We start from the raw sequence: 18004 nt of genomic DNA, 5'->3' as shown, positions 1-18004 counted from the left end.
CCCCGACTTTTATGTGAACATGAAAAAGTATGCACTTGGAGTCCTGTCGATCTTTGGATCCACATATACATGTGAGCAGGTGTTCTCCAACATGAACTTTATTAAAAACAAACATCGCACACGCCTCCCAGATGAGAGTTTACATTCCTGTGTGAAGATAAAGGTGACGTCATACAGCCCCTATGTGGAGACGCTGTGCGCTGCGGTTCAGGAGCAGAAATCACATTGACCACGTATGATAAATATTTTAATTTCCTATAATTTTGCATATATTCACATTTTTAAATTGTTCAGCGAAATAGACATTTTATCATTTAGGTTGGCAGCTGATGCACGGCGCCAGTAAAAGGATGACGACACAGAGAGAGAGGACGGCATTTTTGGTGTTCTGCCAGTGAATAATTTAAGCGTGGCGTTTTGTTTTTTCATTACTACAAGGAAGACTTAAATAGACATGAAGTATTTTACTTAACCTTCAACCCGACGTCTTTTTCGGAGTTAAAAACGATTTGTTGCATGCAGAAATTGTATTTTATTTTTTCTGCAGTCATTCATTGATTTCATAAACGTAACCCATCATAGTTTGTTTATACATAGCACAAATCAAAAAGAAAACTTTATATGCAGTGTTATTTAACTTTTTATTTTATTTTATATTTTAATTTTTTTGTCCTGTCCAGCTTCTCAGGCAAATCACATAGTTGATGTAGATGCCCATATCGGCTGTTCACATTTACTTTACAGAAAAGAAGTGTAGGATACTTCTCTTGTTGCTTTATTTAAATTTGACTTTATTAAATGTATTTATATTATCATTTTGTGCAGCCGGGCTGGAGCAGCAAGGGATAGAAAGAGAAAAAAAGGAAGACAGAGGGTGAAATTGTGGGGATCAGAGGGGGATTAGACAGTGTTATTTCATTTTAAATTTCAAAAGAGTTTTGCGGCTCCCATTGTTTTCTTTAATTTGTGAAACGGGTCAAAATGGCTCTTTGAGTGGTAAAGGCTGCCGACCCCTGTCGTAGACAAATTAAAATAAAGTCGTTTTGCTTTACAAGTGGACGAAGCTACTGACAGCAATAAAGACTGCCTGTTCATCACATACGTCCGCTTTGTGAATGGCAAGTCACTGTGCGAGGATTTACTGTTTTGCAAATACATAAAAAATAGAGCCACTGCTGATGAGCTGTTCAAGATAATGGACAGTTTCCTCAAAGAACAGGACCTTAAATGGGAAAACTGTGTGGACTTTTGCTCCGATTGCGCACAGACTATGGCAGGGTCAAGAAACGGGCAGCAGGCTCTAATAAAGCGGGTTGCGCCAAATGCGCATTGGACACACTGCGTCATTCACCGGGAAGCACTCGCATCAAGGCAGCTTAGCCCCGAACTCAATGAGGTTTTAACAGATGTTGTGAGCGCGGTAAATTTTATCAAAACACGAAAAAGTGGCACTTTTAATTTATTTAATATTGAACTTGATTCAAGTTATTGGATTTATTATTGAACTTGATGCAAGTTATTTGATTTATTATTGAACTTGATGCAAGTTATAACACTTTAATTTGATTTATCATTGAAATTGATGCAAGTTATAACACTTTTGTTTTATTTATTATTGAACTTGATGCAAGTTATTTTATTTATTATTGAACTTGATGCAAGTTATACCACAGCTGCACAGTTATTTTATTCATTATTGAACTTGATTTTATTTTATGTTATTGAGTTGGAATGTATACAACTTGATGTTACTTGATGTTCAATAAATTTGAGAATGTTAAACTTGGCATTAGCGATCTGTTAGGGCGATGGGGGGAGGTGGGGCTTGAAAACTCCCCTTTGTCCAAAGTGGGGGATGTCAAAAAAAGTTTGAGAACCACTGGTGTAGAGTCAATGCAGCAGTCTACAAGGAAGTTTTAGAACACTTTATGCTGCCTGCCGCGGACCAATTTTATGGAGGTGAAGATTTCATTTTCCAACATGACTTGGCACCTGCACACAGTGCCAAATCTACCAGTACCTGGTTTAAGGACCATGGTATCCCTGTTCTTGATTGGCCTGCAAACTCACCTGACCTTAACCCCATAGAAAACCAATGGGGTATTGTGAAGCGGAAGATGCGAGATGCCAGACCCAACAATGCTGAAGAGCTGAAGGCCACTATTAAAGCCACCTGGGCTCTCATAACACCTGAGTGCAACAGACTGGTCAACTCCATGCCACGCCGTATTGCTGCAGCAATTCAGGCAAAAGGAGCTGCAACTAAGTATTGATTGCCGTACATGCTTAAACTTTCCATGTTCATACTTTTCAGTTGGCCCACATTTCTAAAAAATATTTTTTGGTACTAGTCGTAACTAATATTCTAATTCTCTGAGATACTGAATTTGGGATTTTCAGTCATTTTCAGTACTAATCAGCAAAATTTAAAGAAATAAACATTTCAAATATATCACTATGTGTGTAATGAATTGATATAATATGTACGTTTCACGTTCTGAATCTAAGTACTGAAATAAATCAACTTTTTCATGATATTCTAATAATATGAACAACACCTGTATAAATTAGGTGTATAACGGTACGTGTATTTGTATTGAACCGTTTCGGTACGGGGGTTTCGGTTCGGTTCGGAGGTGAACCGAACGACACGGACATATTAGTAGCGCACCGCACGTTGTGTAAACAATGCACACCGAGGCACCATGAAATGATTTACGTGGACCCTGACTTAAACAAGTTGAAAAACTTATTTGGGTGTTACCATTTAGTGTTCAATTGTACGGAATATGTATTGTACTGTGCAATCTACTAATAAAAGTTTCAATCAAACAAAAAAACAAAAACACACAGGATGCTAGCAACGACTGGGCTATGATAGACTGACCATACCTCCTTTTTTCACGGGATATGTCCTCTTTGCGGGGCTGTCCAGGTGGAGTTTCTTAAATGCCCCGAATGTCCGGCATTTTAAGTTATGGCTGCGTGTATTTTCAATGTACATTCAGGGTTAAGAATGCATTAAAAACAAAAAACAAAAGTGGTGTACCCTGCAGGGTTAAAGGCCTACTGAAATGAGATTTTCTTATTTAAATGGGAATAGCAGGTCCATTCTATGTGTCATACTTGATCATTTTGCGATATTGCCATATTTTTGCTGAAAGGATTTAGTAAAGAACATCAACGATAAAGTTCGCAACTTTTGGTCGCTAATAGATTAAGCCCTGCCTTTACCGGAAGTATGTGCGCGTGACGTCACGAGTTGGGCCCTAACCACAATTTGATTTTGGGGCCCTCTATTTCTGCCAATAATATTGATTGTTGATCATTCACACACCTACTATAAACTCATTGCGCCTCTGGCAGTGTTGTTTACCTTATCCTATTGTCAGCCTGGTATGTCTTTACAAATGACACGTCATTTATAAAGATATGGGGGTGCCCCAGTTAAGAACATAAATAATACCAATGAATGAACGAATGATGTCCAGAGTGCCAATCTTAAAATGTAGAAAACATTCAGCCACAGGAGTGGCCTGGGGTTGAACAGTCCAAGTGATAAAGCTTTGTATTTACAGTAAAAGTGTCATCTTGTCTCATCAGTCTTGTACATATTAGTCTTTAATTACTAGTTTATGTTTTTAGTTAATTGTTCATATTCAATGTTTACTTTGTACAAAGAGAGCGCAGTCTACTGAAGTTAAATTCTATGTGTGTTAAACATAACTGGACAATAAAGCTGATTCTGATTCACTTTATTATTTTTGGTAACAAAAACCTGAAACAGCAATGTGCAAAAATCATTCGTAGTGCAAGAAAAACAATAAAGTGCAACAATAAAATCACTTAAATATATATAAAAAGGAACAAATTCAATTGTACAAAAACCAATATAATTAAATTAAATATCAAGCAAATACTTAAAAAAATATTAAATAACAGAGTTACCAGAAACAAGGTAACATAAAGGTTTATAAAAAAAATATTAAGTTACTACGTATTAAAACTATGTAAATGTACATAACGATGTGCAAAAAATTTGGGGTAAAAAAATCAAAATAAACTTCCTTAATTCACACATTTGACCATCACATCACAGTTTTGTTCCTCTGTTCTTCACCACCCACACCACTCCACCCACTCCTTAAAACCTGTGCTTCCTGGCTTTTCTGGAGGCAAAGTCATTTATGACATCACTGTAAGAAATCTGATGGCCGACTTTGTTATTAATACTAATCACTGCCTGTCCACTCAGTCTTTCTTGAGCCATGGAAGATCTCAAGTAATTTTTTATTAATTTGAGGCGCTTTGACATTTAAAGAGAGGAAGGAAGAATCACTAGGCCTAGATCAGCAGCAGCACTCTGTTGACCTAAAATTGTGTTTTTGTACAATAATATATCTTTGATCATTTAGAAATCATCAGTCAGACTCGTACATGCAAAAAATAAAAAATAAGAATTTTTTGTTTATTGATTTGGGCCCCCTGGTGGCCGCGGGGCCCTAAGCAAACGCTTAGTTCGCTTATGCCTTGGGCCGGCTCTGGTTGCAGGGCTCCTCGCATATTCACATTGTTTTTAATGGGAGCCACCAGCAGTAAGAGCAATTCGGACCGAGAAAGCGACAATTTCCCCATTAATTTGAGCGAGGATGAAAGATTTGTGAATTAGGATATTGATAGTGAAGGACAAGAGAAAAAAAAAAAAGCGACGGCTCCGGGCTGGCGGCAAAGTGAGCGTTTCAGATGTAATTAGACACATTTACTAAGATAATTCTGGAAGATCCCTTATCTGCTTATTGTTTTAATAGTGTTTTAGTGAGACTTTAAAAGATTGTAAAGACATACCTCGAGGTCGGATGGCTGCGGTGAACACGAAGTGTCTCAGAGAGAAGCCAAGGAGCCAAGCTGCTGCAGGACGACGAATAATCCAATGATTTCTCCGGTAAGATATATATCACAATTTCCCCATCCAAAAACATGCTGGTTGACGCAGAGAAAACATGTTCGCTTGACCGCTCCGCTCCACAACAAACAAAAAAACACCAGCTGTGTCTCGGTGCTAAAGACATCTGCAATCCACCGCTTTCCACCAACAGCATTGTGTTTTATAGTCTCCATTATTAAATGAACAAATTGCAAAAGATTCAGCAACACAGATGTCCAAAATACTGTGTAATTATGCGGTTAAAGCAGACGACTTTTAGTTGCTGCTGGTGCAGCGCTAATATTTCCTAAAAGTCCGTGACATCACGCGTTCGCGTCATCATTCCGCGACGTTTTCAACAAGAAACTCGCGGGAAATTTAAAATTGCAATTTAGTAAACTAAAAAGGCAGTATTGGCATGTGTTGCAATGTTAATATTTCATCATTGATATATAAACTATCAGACTGTGTGGTTAGTAATAGTGGGTTTCAGTAGGCCTTTAAAGGGGAACATTATCACCAGACCTATATAAGCGTCAATATATACCTTGATGGTGCAGAAAAAAGACCATATATTTTTTTAACCGATTTCCAAACTCTAAATGGGTGGATTTTGGCGAATTAAACGCCTTCCTGTTTATCGCTCTGGAGGCGATGAAGTCAGAATGTGACGTTGCCGAGGTAACACAGCCGCCATTTTCATTTTCAACACATTGTAAACATTGGGTCTCAGCTCTGAATTTTCCGTTTTTTCGACTATTTTTTGGAACCTTGGAGACATCATGCCTCGTCGGTGTGTTGTCAGAGGGTGTAACAACACTAACAGGGAGGGATTCAAGTTGCACCACTGGCCCGAAGATGCGAAAGTGTCTGCCGCCAGGACCCCCATTGAATGTACCAAAGTGTCTGCACATTTGACCGGCGATGACATACATGGCACAGAGATGTATGGATAACCTGCAGATGCATTTGCAACGATAAAGTCAACTAAATCACAAAGGTGAGTTTGTTGATGTTGACTTATGTGCTAATCAGATATATTTGGTCGCGGCGTGACTGCTAGCTAATCGATGGTAACATGCTACGCTAATCGATGCTAACATGCTATGCTAATCGATGCTAACATGCTATGTACCGACAGTGCTAAAGCAGACATGGCACAGAGATGTATGGATAACCTGCAAATGCATTTGCAACGATAGTCAACGAAATCACAAAGGTGAATTTTGTTGATGTTGACTGCCAGCTAATCGATGCTAACATGCTATGCTAATCGATGCTAACATGCTAATTACCGGCGGTGCTAAAGCAGACATGGCAAAGAGATGTATGGATAACCTGCAGATGCATTTGCAACTATATTACGTTTCCTTTCACCCACATTTAATGCGAAAAAAACACTTACCAATCGACGGATTTAAGTTGCTCCAGTGTCACAAGATGCGAAAGTCCTGATCGTTTGGTCCGCACATTTTACCGGCGATGCTAACGCAGCTATTCGGCCATGCTATGGCTATGAATAGCGTCAATTGCTATTCGCTCAATAGCTTCAGTTTCTTCTTCAATACTTTCATACTCTAACCATCTGTTTCAATACATGCGTAATCTGTTGAATCGCTTAAGATGCTGAAATCCAAGTCTGAATCCGAGCTAATGTCACGATATCTTGCTGTGCTATTCCCATTGTTTGTTTACATTGGCAGCACTGTATGACGTCACAGGGAAATGGCTACTGGTTTCGAAGATAGCGAAAATTAGGCACTTTAAAGCTTTATTTAGGGATATTCCGAGACCGGTAAAATTTTGAAAAAAACATCAAAAAATACAACAAGCCACTGGGAACTAATTTTTATTGTTTTTAACCCTTTTGAAATTGTGATAATGTTCCCCTTTAACATTCGTGAGGGAGGGGTAGAGACAGAGAGCGAGAGAGTTATGATAAACGCGCATGCGTCGCCAGGCTCTGCTTTTTATCCTTTGATTAATCAGATTAAATTTTTTATTATCTATAGCAGGGGTGTCAAAAGTGTGCCACGGAGGCCATTTGCGGCACACAGCTAATGTTTTAAAAGCCCACGGCACATTCTAAAAATACTATAAAAATAAACAAAAACATAAACAAAGGTGAAATAAAAAAGCTTAAAGGCTAAATGTAATTTAGAAAAAGTTGCAACGTTGACCAATAAAACAAAGCTGTGTTTTTTTCTTTCAATCTGTCATTGCTCAAAACATAATAATGATTCAAAATCCATGTTATTATGAATTATTGACCTATTCTAGTTTCCGATTACTTCACATCAAATGTTCCACTAAGAAAAATATTTTTGGTGGAAGATTTTACAAATTTGTTAAATAATAATCAAAAAAATTATATTTTGTTTTTTCCTACAGTACCGAAAATGAACTGAACCGTGACCTCTGAACCGAGGTATATACGGAACCGAAATTTACACCTCTAATATATATATATATATATATAGTCATACATTGTATTACTTTATGTTCAAGTTAAAAAAATAATTTTCCTTTGTGTGGCAACTTAATTTTATTTTGTAGTAGTAGTAGCAACTTTTTTTACGGAATCCGGTCAACCTCCTCTCTTTTCACCTTATTGAACTGCACATGCAAGTGACATCAAGGCCACATTGAGGCCTCATTGGGGCCTGTACGTGTTTGTACTGGAGTCTGATAAAGATCACATTTTACTTACAGTGTAAACAGTCAACTGGAAGAAATCTGATTGAAAAAAATCTGATTTGGACCACATCGGCCTGCAGTAAAAACATAGTCAATGTGGCCCGGTTGTGATTTTTTTTTTTTTTTTATAAACTATAATATAGTTTTATATGAACCAAGGTATCACATCATGCACATTCAATCAAGTTGATGTGTTTTTGCTCGAATAAAAAAATGTTTTATAAATGTGATGACTTGCGGCTCAAGGAAGCCCTGAGGACACTTCACCCGCACTCTTCATTAATCAGCAGGTATCACTACCTCCTCCAGCTCACACACAAGGAAACGTGAGCAAGGCCACATGAAGCTTTAAACCACAATTGAATGTTGTCAGCTGAAAGTATTTTCCCTCTTCAAGGAACCACTTGTGAATGCCGAAGGAAGCAGAGGGAGCCACACACACACAGACAGACAGACAGACACACACACGCACACACACACACGCACAGGCACACGCACGCAAGACTGGGGGGGTCGCAGCCTGCAGGGTAGAGAGGCGCGTAAGGTGAGCTGGGGCAGCGATTGAAGTCCAGCAGAGGATCCGATATCAGAAACCACGGAACAAGATGACATGTGACACCAGCTTGAGCATTTTGTATTCAGAGCAAGTGGTCTTCTTTTGACTGCTTTGAATAGACACCACTTGCATGCTAACAGATATTTTCATTGCCTAAATGGGAGTGAAGTTGTATGAACAAAAGTCTTATAATGATAACAAATTCATCAGTCCAGGGTTTCTTGCACCAAATCCTAATTCCAAACTTGCTTTTGTCTTCCATTTTGACTCTCACATGTTCCCAAATAAGGCATGCCTTCATTGAAAAGTTTAATGCACTGGCAAACCCTCATAGTAGTAGTAGTAATAATAATAATACTAATAATAACAATAATAATAATGACAATAATAATAATAATCATCATAATGAGCAGTGAGTTGCAAAAAAAGCGATGATCATCTTACCTTTTTCTGGTACCACACCACAGCATCTTTTACTTTGGAAGCCATTTACATTTACATGTCCCCTCTTGTCGTCTAGGGCATTTTAAGACTAGAAGACAAAGCAGAAGGAGAAGGAAGTTGTGAGTGACCGACCAATGAGAGTGTGCAAAGTCTACTGAGGCAGGTGTCTTGGCGACTAATGAATGCTAAAAGGAGGAGCACACACGCACGCCCACATATAGTAAACCCATCAACATCAGCACAATAATCCTGCAAAGTGGGCGTCATTGCCACTGCTTGTTATGAAAACGGGGAGCTTGTTGCAACATTCAGAAGCGTCTGTGCTCATGTGTTACTGTGTGTGTGTGTGAAGGTAAAGTACCAATGATTGTCACACGCACACTAGGTGTGGTGAAATTTGTCCTCTGCATTTCACCCATCCCCTTGATCACCCCCTGGGGAGGGGAGCAGTGAGCAACAGCGGTGCCGCGCCCGGAAATCATTTATGGTGATTTGACCCCCAATTCCAACCCTTGATGCTGAGTGCCAAGCAGTGAGGCAATGGGTCCCATTTTTATAGCCTTTGGTATGACTGGGTCGGGGTTTGAACTCACAACCTACCGATCTCAGGGCGGACACTCTAACCCAGGGGTCACCAACGCGGTGCCCGCGGGCACCAGGTCGCCCGTGAGGACCAGATGAGTAGCCCGCTGGCCTGTTCTAAAAATAACTCAAATAGCAGCACTTACCAGTGAGCTGCCTCTATTTTTTAAAATTCAATTATTTACTAGCAAGCTGATCTCGCTTTGCTCGACATTTTTAATTCTAAAAGAGACAAAACTCAAATAGAATTTGAAAATCCAAGAAAATATTTTAAAGACTTGGTCGTCACTTGTTCAAATTAATTTATTGTTTTACTTTGCTTCTTATAACTTTCAGAAAGACAATTTTAGAGAAAAAAATACAACTTTAAAAATTATGTTAGGATTTTTAAACACATATACCTTTTTACCTTTTAAATTCCTTCCTCTTCTTTCCTGACAATTTATATCAATGTTCAAGCAGATATTTTTTTTTATTGGAAAGAATAATAAATGCATTTTAATTTAATTCTTCATTTTAGCTTCTGTTTTTCCGACAAAGAATATTTGTGAAATATTTCTTCAAACTTATTATGATTGAAATTCCCCATAAATATTCTGACATATCTAGAAAATTTGTAGAATCAAATTTAAATCTTGTTTCAAAGTCTTTTGAATTTCTTTTTGTTCTGGAAAATCTAGAAGAAATAATGATTTGTCTTTGTTAGAAATATAGCTTGGTCCATTTTGTTATATATTCTAACAAAGTGCAGATTGGATTTGAACCTATTTAAAACATCCATCCATCCATCCATTTCCTACCGCTTATTCCCTTTCGGGGTCGCGGGGGGCGCTGGCGCCTATCTCAGCTACAATCGGGCGGAAGGCGGGGTACACCCTGGACAAGTCGCCACCTCATCGCAGGGCCAACACAGATAGACAGACAACATTCACACTCACATTCACACACTAGGGCCAATTTAGTGTTGCCAATCAACCTATCCCCAGGTGCATGTCTTTGGAAGTGGGAAGAAGCCGGACATGTCATCCAAATTTTTAAATTAATTTTAATCAGGGAAAATTACTAATAATGTTCCATAATATATATATATTTTTTTCAAAAAGATTCGAATTAGCTAGTTTTCCCTTTTTTTCGGTTGAAAGAGTCGAAATTTAATTTTCATTTTTTTTGTGTTTTCTCCTCATAAACCGTTCAATTAAGTGTTTTTTTCATCATTTATTCTCTACAAAAAACCTTCCGTAAAAGGAAAAAAAATGTACGACGGAACATGGTCCAAAGTAATTCATGATTTGTTAAAAAAATGTTAGTGGCTAGCTAGTTAAAATGGGATATTGTGATTTCACAAGACTGTCTTAAAAGTGATCATTTGAAAATGTTCAATTTGAAAAATGTGCACTTAGAGAAAATATAAAAATAAACTGTTGCATATTGATATTTATCTGTTTCTATATATATTTATTGTGAGAAATCATTAAAGATGATTAGTGTTTCCACAAAGTCAAATATATCCATCCATCCATTTTCTAATCATCCATCATTTCCCTTTCAGGGTCGCGGGGGGCGCTGGCGCCTATCTCAGCTACAATCGGGCAGAAAGCAGGGTAATTAATTATTAATAATAATATAGAGTTAAAGGTAAATTGAGCAAATTGGCTATTTCTGGCAATTTATTTAAGTGTGTATCAAACTTGTAGCCCTTCGCATTAACCAGTACCCAAGAAGTAGCTCTTGGTTTCAAAAAGGTTGGTGACCCCTGCTCTGACCAATAGGCCGTGAGAGATTCACTGCCACTCGAACCATAAGTTTATATTAATATGACGAGCGTCCAGGGTTACTTACCCATGTGTCTGTCTGTCCGTTTGCGTGTGTGTAATGTGTGTGTGCGCACGCATGTGTGTATGTTAATGTGGATCTAAGTGTGGTCCTCACATCTTGCGCAAAACCCCTGCTGAAGAATCAATCCGAGCAAAGAAATAAGTGTGTGAAGATGTTGAGTTACAAATAAAAAATAATATGTAGTTTGTAGTGTCATATATATATATATATATATATATTATATATATATATATGTATATATATATATATACACATACACACACATACATATATACACGCACACACACACACACGCACACACACTTATATACACCTGTGTATGTATATATTAATACATACATTATATACATGTGTAAATATATATATATATATAAATACATATTTTTATATAAGTGTATATATACATATATGTACCTACATATACATGTATTTTTGTATTTTATCTACATATGTATATATAAATATATATATGTATATATATAAAGTATACATTAAAGATGCGCGGATAGGAAATTATATCATCCGCAACCACATCACCAAAGTCGTCATCCACCCGCCGTCCACCCGGACCAACATTTTATCAGAACCGCAACGGCCCGCCACCCGCCCGTTGAAATACATCAGAGGTCGGCCACCTTTACCACTCAAAGAGCTATTTAAACCCGTTTCACAGAGTAAAGAAGACAATGGGAGCCGCTAACGTTCTCGCGAATTTTCAACGGTGTTCATCCTGATGACAAGAATAAGGGCGCGCTGTGAAGCCATTGCCTTTGACAACTTTAACACCACGTACATAACGATTGTTAGCCCAGCAACATGTTGTATGCAGCTTCCGCGATCACACGTACAAGATTGAAAGGCATTCTGGTTGATACAGAGTACACTGATGGTTGTGATCTAAACAATTTTAACACTCTTACTAATATGCACCACACTGTGAAGCCACACCAAACAAGAATGACAAACACATTTCGGGAGAACATCCTCACAGTAACACAACATAAACGCAACACAACAAATACCCAGAATCCTTTGCATCCGTGACACCTCCTGAATATATTTTACACCACCGCGCCCCCAACCCCGCCCACCTTACCTACGCAGTGTGAATGTTGTCTGTCTATCTGTGTTGGCCCTGCGATGTTTGGTGTGGCGACTTGTCCAGGGTGTACCCCGCCTTCCGCCCGATTGTAGCTGAGATAGGCGCCAGCGCCCCCCGCGACCCCGGAAGGGAATAAGCGGTAGAAAATGGATGGATGGGTGGATATATATACATATATATATAAACATATATATATATATATATATATATATATATATATATATATATATATATATATATATATATATATATATATATATATATATATATATATATATAGGGATTTCGGTTTGGTACGTACCTCGGTTCAGAGGTCACGGTTCGGTTCATTTTCGGTACAGTAAGATAACAACAAAATATAAATGTTTTGGTTATTTATTTACCAAATTTGTAAACAATGGCATAACATACATATACACACAGGGTCCATTGCCAGGGTTAATACATATATAATAGCTCGGTTGGTAGAGTGGCCGTGCCAGCAACTTGAGGGTTGCAGGTTCGATTTCCGCTTGTGCCATCCTAGTCACTGCCGTTGTGTCCTTGGGCAAGGCACTTTACCCATCTGCTCCCAGTGCCACCCACACTGGTGTAAATGTAACTTTGATATTGGGTTTCACTATGTAAAGCGCTTTGAGTCACTTGAGAAAAGCGCTATATCAATTTAATTCACTTCACTTCACAAATATAGAATAAAAACTAAAAAAGATAATGCTCAGAATGGTTTCTTAACAGAACCTTTCTACATATAAAGTGCTTTTTTTGATTGATCGATTGAGACTTTTATTAGTAGATTGCACAGTACAGTACATATTCCGCACAATTGACCACTAAATGCTAACACCCCAACAAGTTTTTACCTTGTTTAAGTCGGGGTCCACGTTCATCAACACCGCCCGCCGTTTTTTGTAGACATTTTCCATACATATTGATGTTAAAGATTTCTTTTTTTGTGAAGAAATATTTAGAATGAAGTTGATGAATCCAGATGGATCTCTACTACAATCCCCAAAGAGGGCACTTTAAGTTGATGATTACTTCTATGTGTAGAAATCTTTATTTATAATTGAATCACTTGTTTATTTTTCAACAAGTTTTTTGTTATTCTTATATCTTTCTTTCCAAATAGTTAAAAAAAGACAACTACAAATCAGCAATATTTTGCACTGATATACAATTTAATAAATCAGAAACTGATGACATAGTGCTGTATTTTACTTCTTTATCTCTTTTTTTCAACCAAAAATGCTTTGCTCTGATTAGGGGGTACTTGAATTAAACAAATGTTCACAGGGGGTACATCACTGAAAAAAGGTTGAGAACCACAGTGTTATGAGAGTAGCGTGTGTGTGTGTGTGTGTGGCCCTTTAATATGTGACAGCATGTGACGTCATAGTGGGCAAGCGAACCTGGTGAGGGAGCGTAGCGTGAGTGCGGGGAGTGACTGGTGTTTTGCTAGATTGGCTGTGTGCAAGACCTCAATAAAGCCACGATTTGCAATTAATTGAATAAGCGGTACAAAATGGATGGATGGATGACGGACTCTTCATTTACCCTGGAGCCCGGAGCTGTGCAAACCCACTGCCGGGTAGAGTGAAGGGTTGTGAGCGCAAGGGAGACACTACGGGAGCTGGAAGCAGGAAAGGTGCAACACATGTTTGACGTGTTGTCAGAAGCAGCTGCTGAACAATCTTGGCAAACCTCCGTTCTCCATTGTTGTATTGCGCAGCCAAAGTGTTCCCAAATGGGAGAACTTAACGAGGCAGGAAAGTCTTCCAGGTCTGGCTTTTACATGTTGTTCTAACCTGCTAGCTGCTAGCATGTCTACTCGTTCGGTACACCTCCGAACCGAACCGAAACCCCCGTACCGAAACGGTTCAATACAAATACACGTACCGTTACACCCCTATATGACGTCACATGGACAAAGATAAGACCTTCTGGAGGAAAGTTCTGTGTCAGATGAAACAAAAATTGAGCTGTTTGGCCACAATACCCAGCAATATGTTTGGAGGAGAAAAGGTGAGGCCTTTAATCCCAGTAACACCATCCTACCATGGTGGTGGTAGTATTATGCTCTGGGCCTGTTCTGCTGCCAATGAAACTGGTGCTTTAAATGGTCATAATTCTTGAGGTCAACCTAAACTCATCAGCCCGGAGGTGCGGTCTTGGGTGAAGTTGGGTGTTCCAAAAGGACAATGACCCCAAACACACGTGAAAAGTGGCTGAATCAGGCTAGAATTAAGGTTTTAGAATGGCCTTCCCAAAGTCCTGACTTAAACATGTGGACAATGCTGAAGAAACAAGTCCATGTCAGAAAACCAACAAATTTAGCTGAACTGCACCAATTTTGTCAAGAGTAGTGGTCAAAAATTCAACCAGAAGCTTGTGGATGGTTACCAAAAGCGCCTTATTGCAAGTACCACTAACTTACCAAGGGAAAAGTAACCAAATATTGACATTGCTGTATGTATACTTTTTACCCAGCAGATTTGGTCAAATTTTCAGTCGACTCATAATACATTAAAAAAAAAAGAACCAAAGTTCATGAATTACTTTTGTGACAAACAAGTATGTGCTCCAATCACTATCACAAAAAAAAAAATAAGAGTTGGATAAAGTATTGTAAACTCAAGACATCAAGATCGAGATTGTATATGTATGTATGTATGTACAAACCCTGTTTCCATATGAGTTGGGAAATTGTGTTAGATGTAAATATAAACGGAATACAATGATTTGCAAATCCCTTTCAACCCATATTCAGTTGAATATGCTACAAAGACAACATATTTGATGTTAAAACTGATAAAAAAAATTTTTTTGCAAATAATTATTAACTTTAGAATTTGATGCCAGCAACACGTGACAAAGAAGTTGGGAAAGGTGGCAATAAATACTGATAAGGTTGAAGAATGCTCATCAAACACTAATTTGGAACATCCCACAGGTGTGCAGGCTAATTGGGAACAGGTGGGTGCCATGATTGGGTATAAAAGCAGCTTCCATGAAATGCTAAGTAATTCACAAACAAGGATGGGGCGAGGGTCACCAATTTTTAAGCAAATTGTCGAACAGTTTTAGAACAACATTTCTCAACGAGCTATTGCAAGGAATTTAGGGATTTTACTATCTATGGTCCGTAAAATCGTCAAAAGGTTCAGAGAATCTGGAGAAAGCGATGATATTACGGACCTTTGACTCCTCAGGTGGTACTGCATCAAAAACCGACATCAGCGTGTAAAGGATATCACCACATGGGCTCAGGAACACTTCATAAAACCACTGTCAGTAACTACAGTTGGTCGCTACATCTGTAAGTGCAAGTTAAAACTCTACTATGCAAAGCCAAACCAATTTATCAACAACACAAAGGAACGCCGCCGGCTTCTTTGGGCCCGAGCTCATCTATATGGACGCCTCACCTGCTGCCCCTGACTACACGTCACTGATATATATATATATATATATATATATATATATATATATATATATATATACACACTTGTCCAGGGTGTACCCCGCCTTCCGCCCGATTGTAGCTGAGATAGGCGCCAGCGCCAGCGCCCCCCGCGACCCCAAAAGGGAATAAGCGGTAGAAAATGGATGGGATATATATATATATATATATATATATATATTCGATTCAATATCGATCCTTGGGGTCACGATTCGATAATATATCTATTTTTTAGGTTCGATTCGATTCTCGATTCAAAAACGATATTTTTCCGATTCAAAGCTATTCTGTATTAATTCAATACATAGGGTTTCAGCAGGATCTACCCCAATATGCTGACATGCAAGCAGAGTAGTTGATTTTTTTTTAAAAGCTTTTATAATTGTAAAGGACAATGTTTTATCAACTGATTGCAATAATGTAAATTTGTTTTAACTATTAAACGAACCAAAAATATGACTTATTTTATCTTTGTGAAAATATTGGACACAGTGTGTTGTCAAGCTTATGAGAAGTGATGCAAGTGTAAGCCACTGTGACACTATTGTTCTTATTTTTTTTTATTTTTATAAATGTCTAATGATAATGTCAATGAGAGATTTTTATCACTGCTATGCTGAAATTATAACTAATATTGATACTGTTGTTAACATTCATTTTTGTTTCACTACATATATATATATATATATATATATATATATATATTTATCTTTGAAGTATTTGGTCAACCATTCAACGCTCTCACTGATGGAAGGAGGTTTTGGCTCAAAATCTCACGATACATGGCCCCATTCATTCTATCCTTAACACGGATCAATCGTCCTGTCCCCTTAGCAGAAACACAACCCCGAAGCACGATGTTTACACCCCCATGCTTCACAGTAGGTATAGTGTTCTTGGGATGCAACTCATTATTCTTCCTCCAAACACGACAAGTTGAGTTTGTACCAAAATGGATACATGAATGATACAGCAGAGGATTGGGAGAATGTCATGTGGTCAGATGAAACCAAAATAGAACTTTTTGGTATAAACTCAACTGGTCGTGTTTGGAGGAAGAATATTGAGTTGCATCCCAAGAACACCATACCTGTAGTACTGATAAGCATGGGGGTGGAAACATCATGCTTTGGGGCTGTTTTTCTGCTAAGTGGACAGGACGACTGATCCGTGTTAAGGAAAGAATGAATGGGGCCATGTATCGTGAGATTTTTAGCCAAAACCTCCTTCCATCTGTGAGAGCTTTGAATGGTTGACCAAATACTTATTTTCCACCATAATTTACAGATAAATTATTTAAAATTCCTACAATGTGAAGTCCTGAATTTTTTTTCACATTCTCTCTCTCACAGTTGAAGCGTGCCTATGATGAAAATTACAGACCTCTGTCATCATTTTAGGGCTTCACGGTGGCAGAGGGGTTAGTGCGTCTGCCTCACAATACGAAGGTCCTGCAGTCCTGGGTTCAAATCCAGGCTCGGGATCTTTCTGTGTGGAGTTTGCATGTCCTCCCCGTGAATGCGTGGGTTCCCTCCGGGTACTCCGGCTTCCTCCCACTTCCAAAGACATGCACCTGGGGATAGGTTGATTGGCAACACTAAATTGGCCCTAGTGTGTGAATGTGAGTGTGAATGTTGTCTGTCTATCTGTGTTGGCCCTGCGATGAGGTGGTGACTTGTCCATGGTTTACCCCGCCTTCCGCCCGATTGTAGCTGAGATAGGCGCCAGCACCCCCGCGACCCCAAAAAAAAAGGGAATAAGCGGTAGAAAATGGATGGATGGATGGATATATATATACACATACACACACATATACAGTATATTGCCAAAAGTATTTGGCCACCCATCCAAATGATCACAATTGGGTGTCCTTATCACACGGCCCGGCTCCAGGTGTATAAAATGAAGCACTTAGGCATGGAGACTGTTTCTACAAACATTTGTGAAAGAATGGGCCGCACTCAGGAGCGCAGTGATTTCCAGCGTGTAACTGTCATAGGATTCCATCTCTGCCACAAATCAGTCGTGAAATTTCCTTGCTCCTAAATGATCCAAAGTCAACTGTTGGCTTTATTATAAGACAATGGAAGAGCAACTCAAGCCACCCAGAAGGGTCAACGGATGCTGAAGCGCATAGTCCAAAGAGGTCGCCGACTTTCTGCAAAGTCAGTTGCTACAGAGCTCCAAACTCCATGTGGCCTTCCAATCAGCCCACGTACAGTACGCAGAGAGCTTCATGGAATGGGTTTCCATAGCCAAGCAGCTGCATCCAAGCCATACATCACCAAGTCCAATGCAAAGTGCAGTGGTGTAAAAGCATGTTGCCACTGGACTCTCGAGCAGTGGAGATGCATTCTCTGGAGTGAATAAAAACGCTTTTCCATCCGGCAATAAGATGGACGA

At 38.8% G+C, this 18004-nt stretch overlaps 1 protein-coding gene across 3 annotated transcripts in view; it reads right to left on the bottom strand.

The window, feature by feature from the left end:
• Positions 1-18004, bottom strand: part of LOC133560614 (protein PHTF2-like) — a 62154-nt gene that overhangs the window by 27135 nt on the left and 17015 nt on the right. For all 3 annotated transcript variants that reach the window (XM_061913326.1, XM_061913328.1, XM_061913327.1), the window contains exon 2: positions 8622-8709. In XM_061913326.1, coding sequence (XP_061769310.1) covers positions 8622-8666 — 45 coding nt within the window. In that variant the 5' untranslated portion in view covers positions 8667-8709. The remainder of the gene's footprint in view (positions 1-8621; positions 8710-18004) is intronic.

The sequence above is a fragment of the Nerophis ophidion genome, linkage group LG10 (assembly GCF_033978795.1).
Source record: "Nerophis ophidion isolate RoL-2023_Sa linkage group LG10, RoL_Noph_v1.0, whole genome shotgun sequence".
NCBI classification, from domain to species: Eukaryota; Metazoa; Chordata; class Actinopteri; order Syngnathiformes; family Syngnathidae; genus Nerophis; species Nerophis ophidion.
Note: the sequence above shows the minus strand (reverse complement) of the source record. Positions and strands in the feature narration are given on the sequence as shown.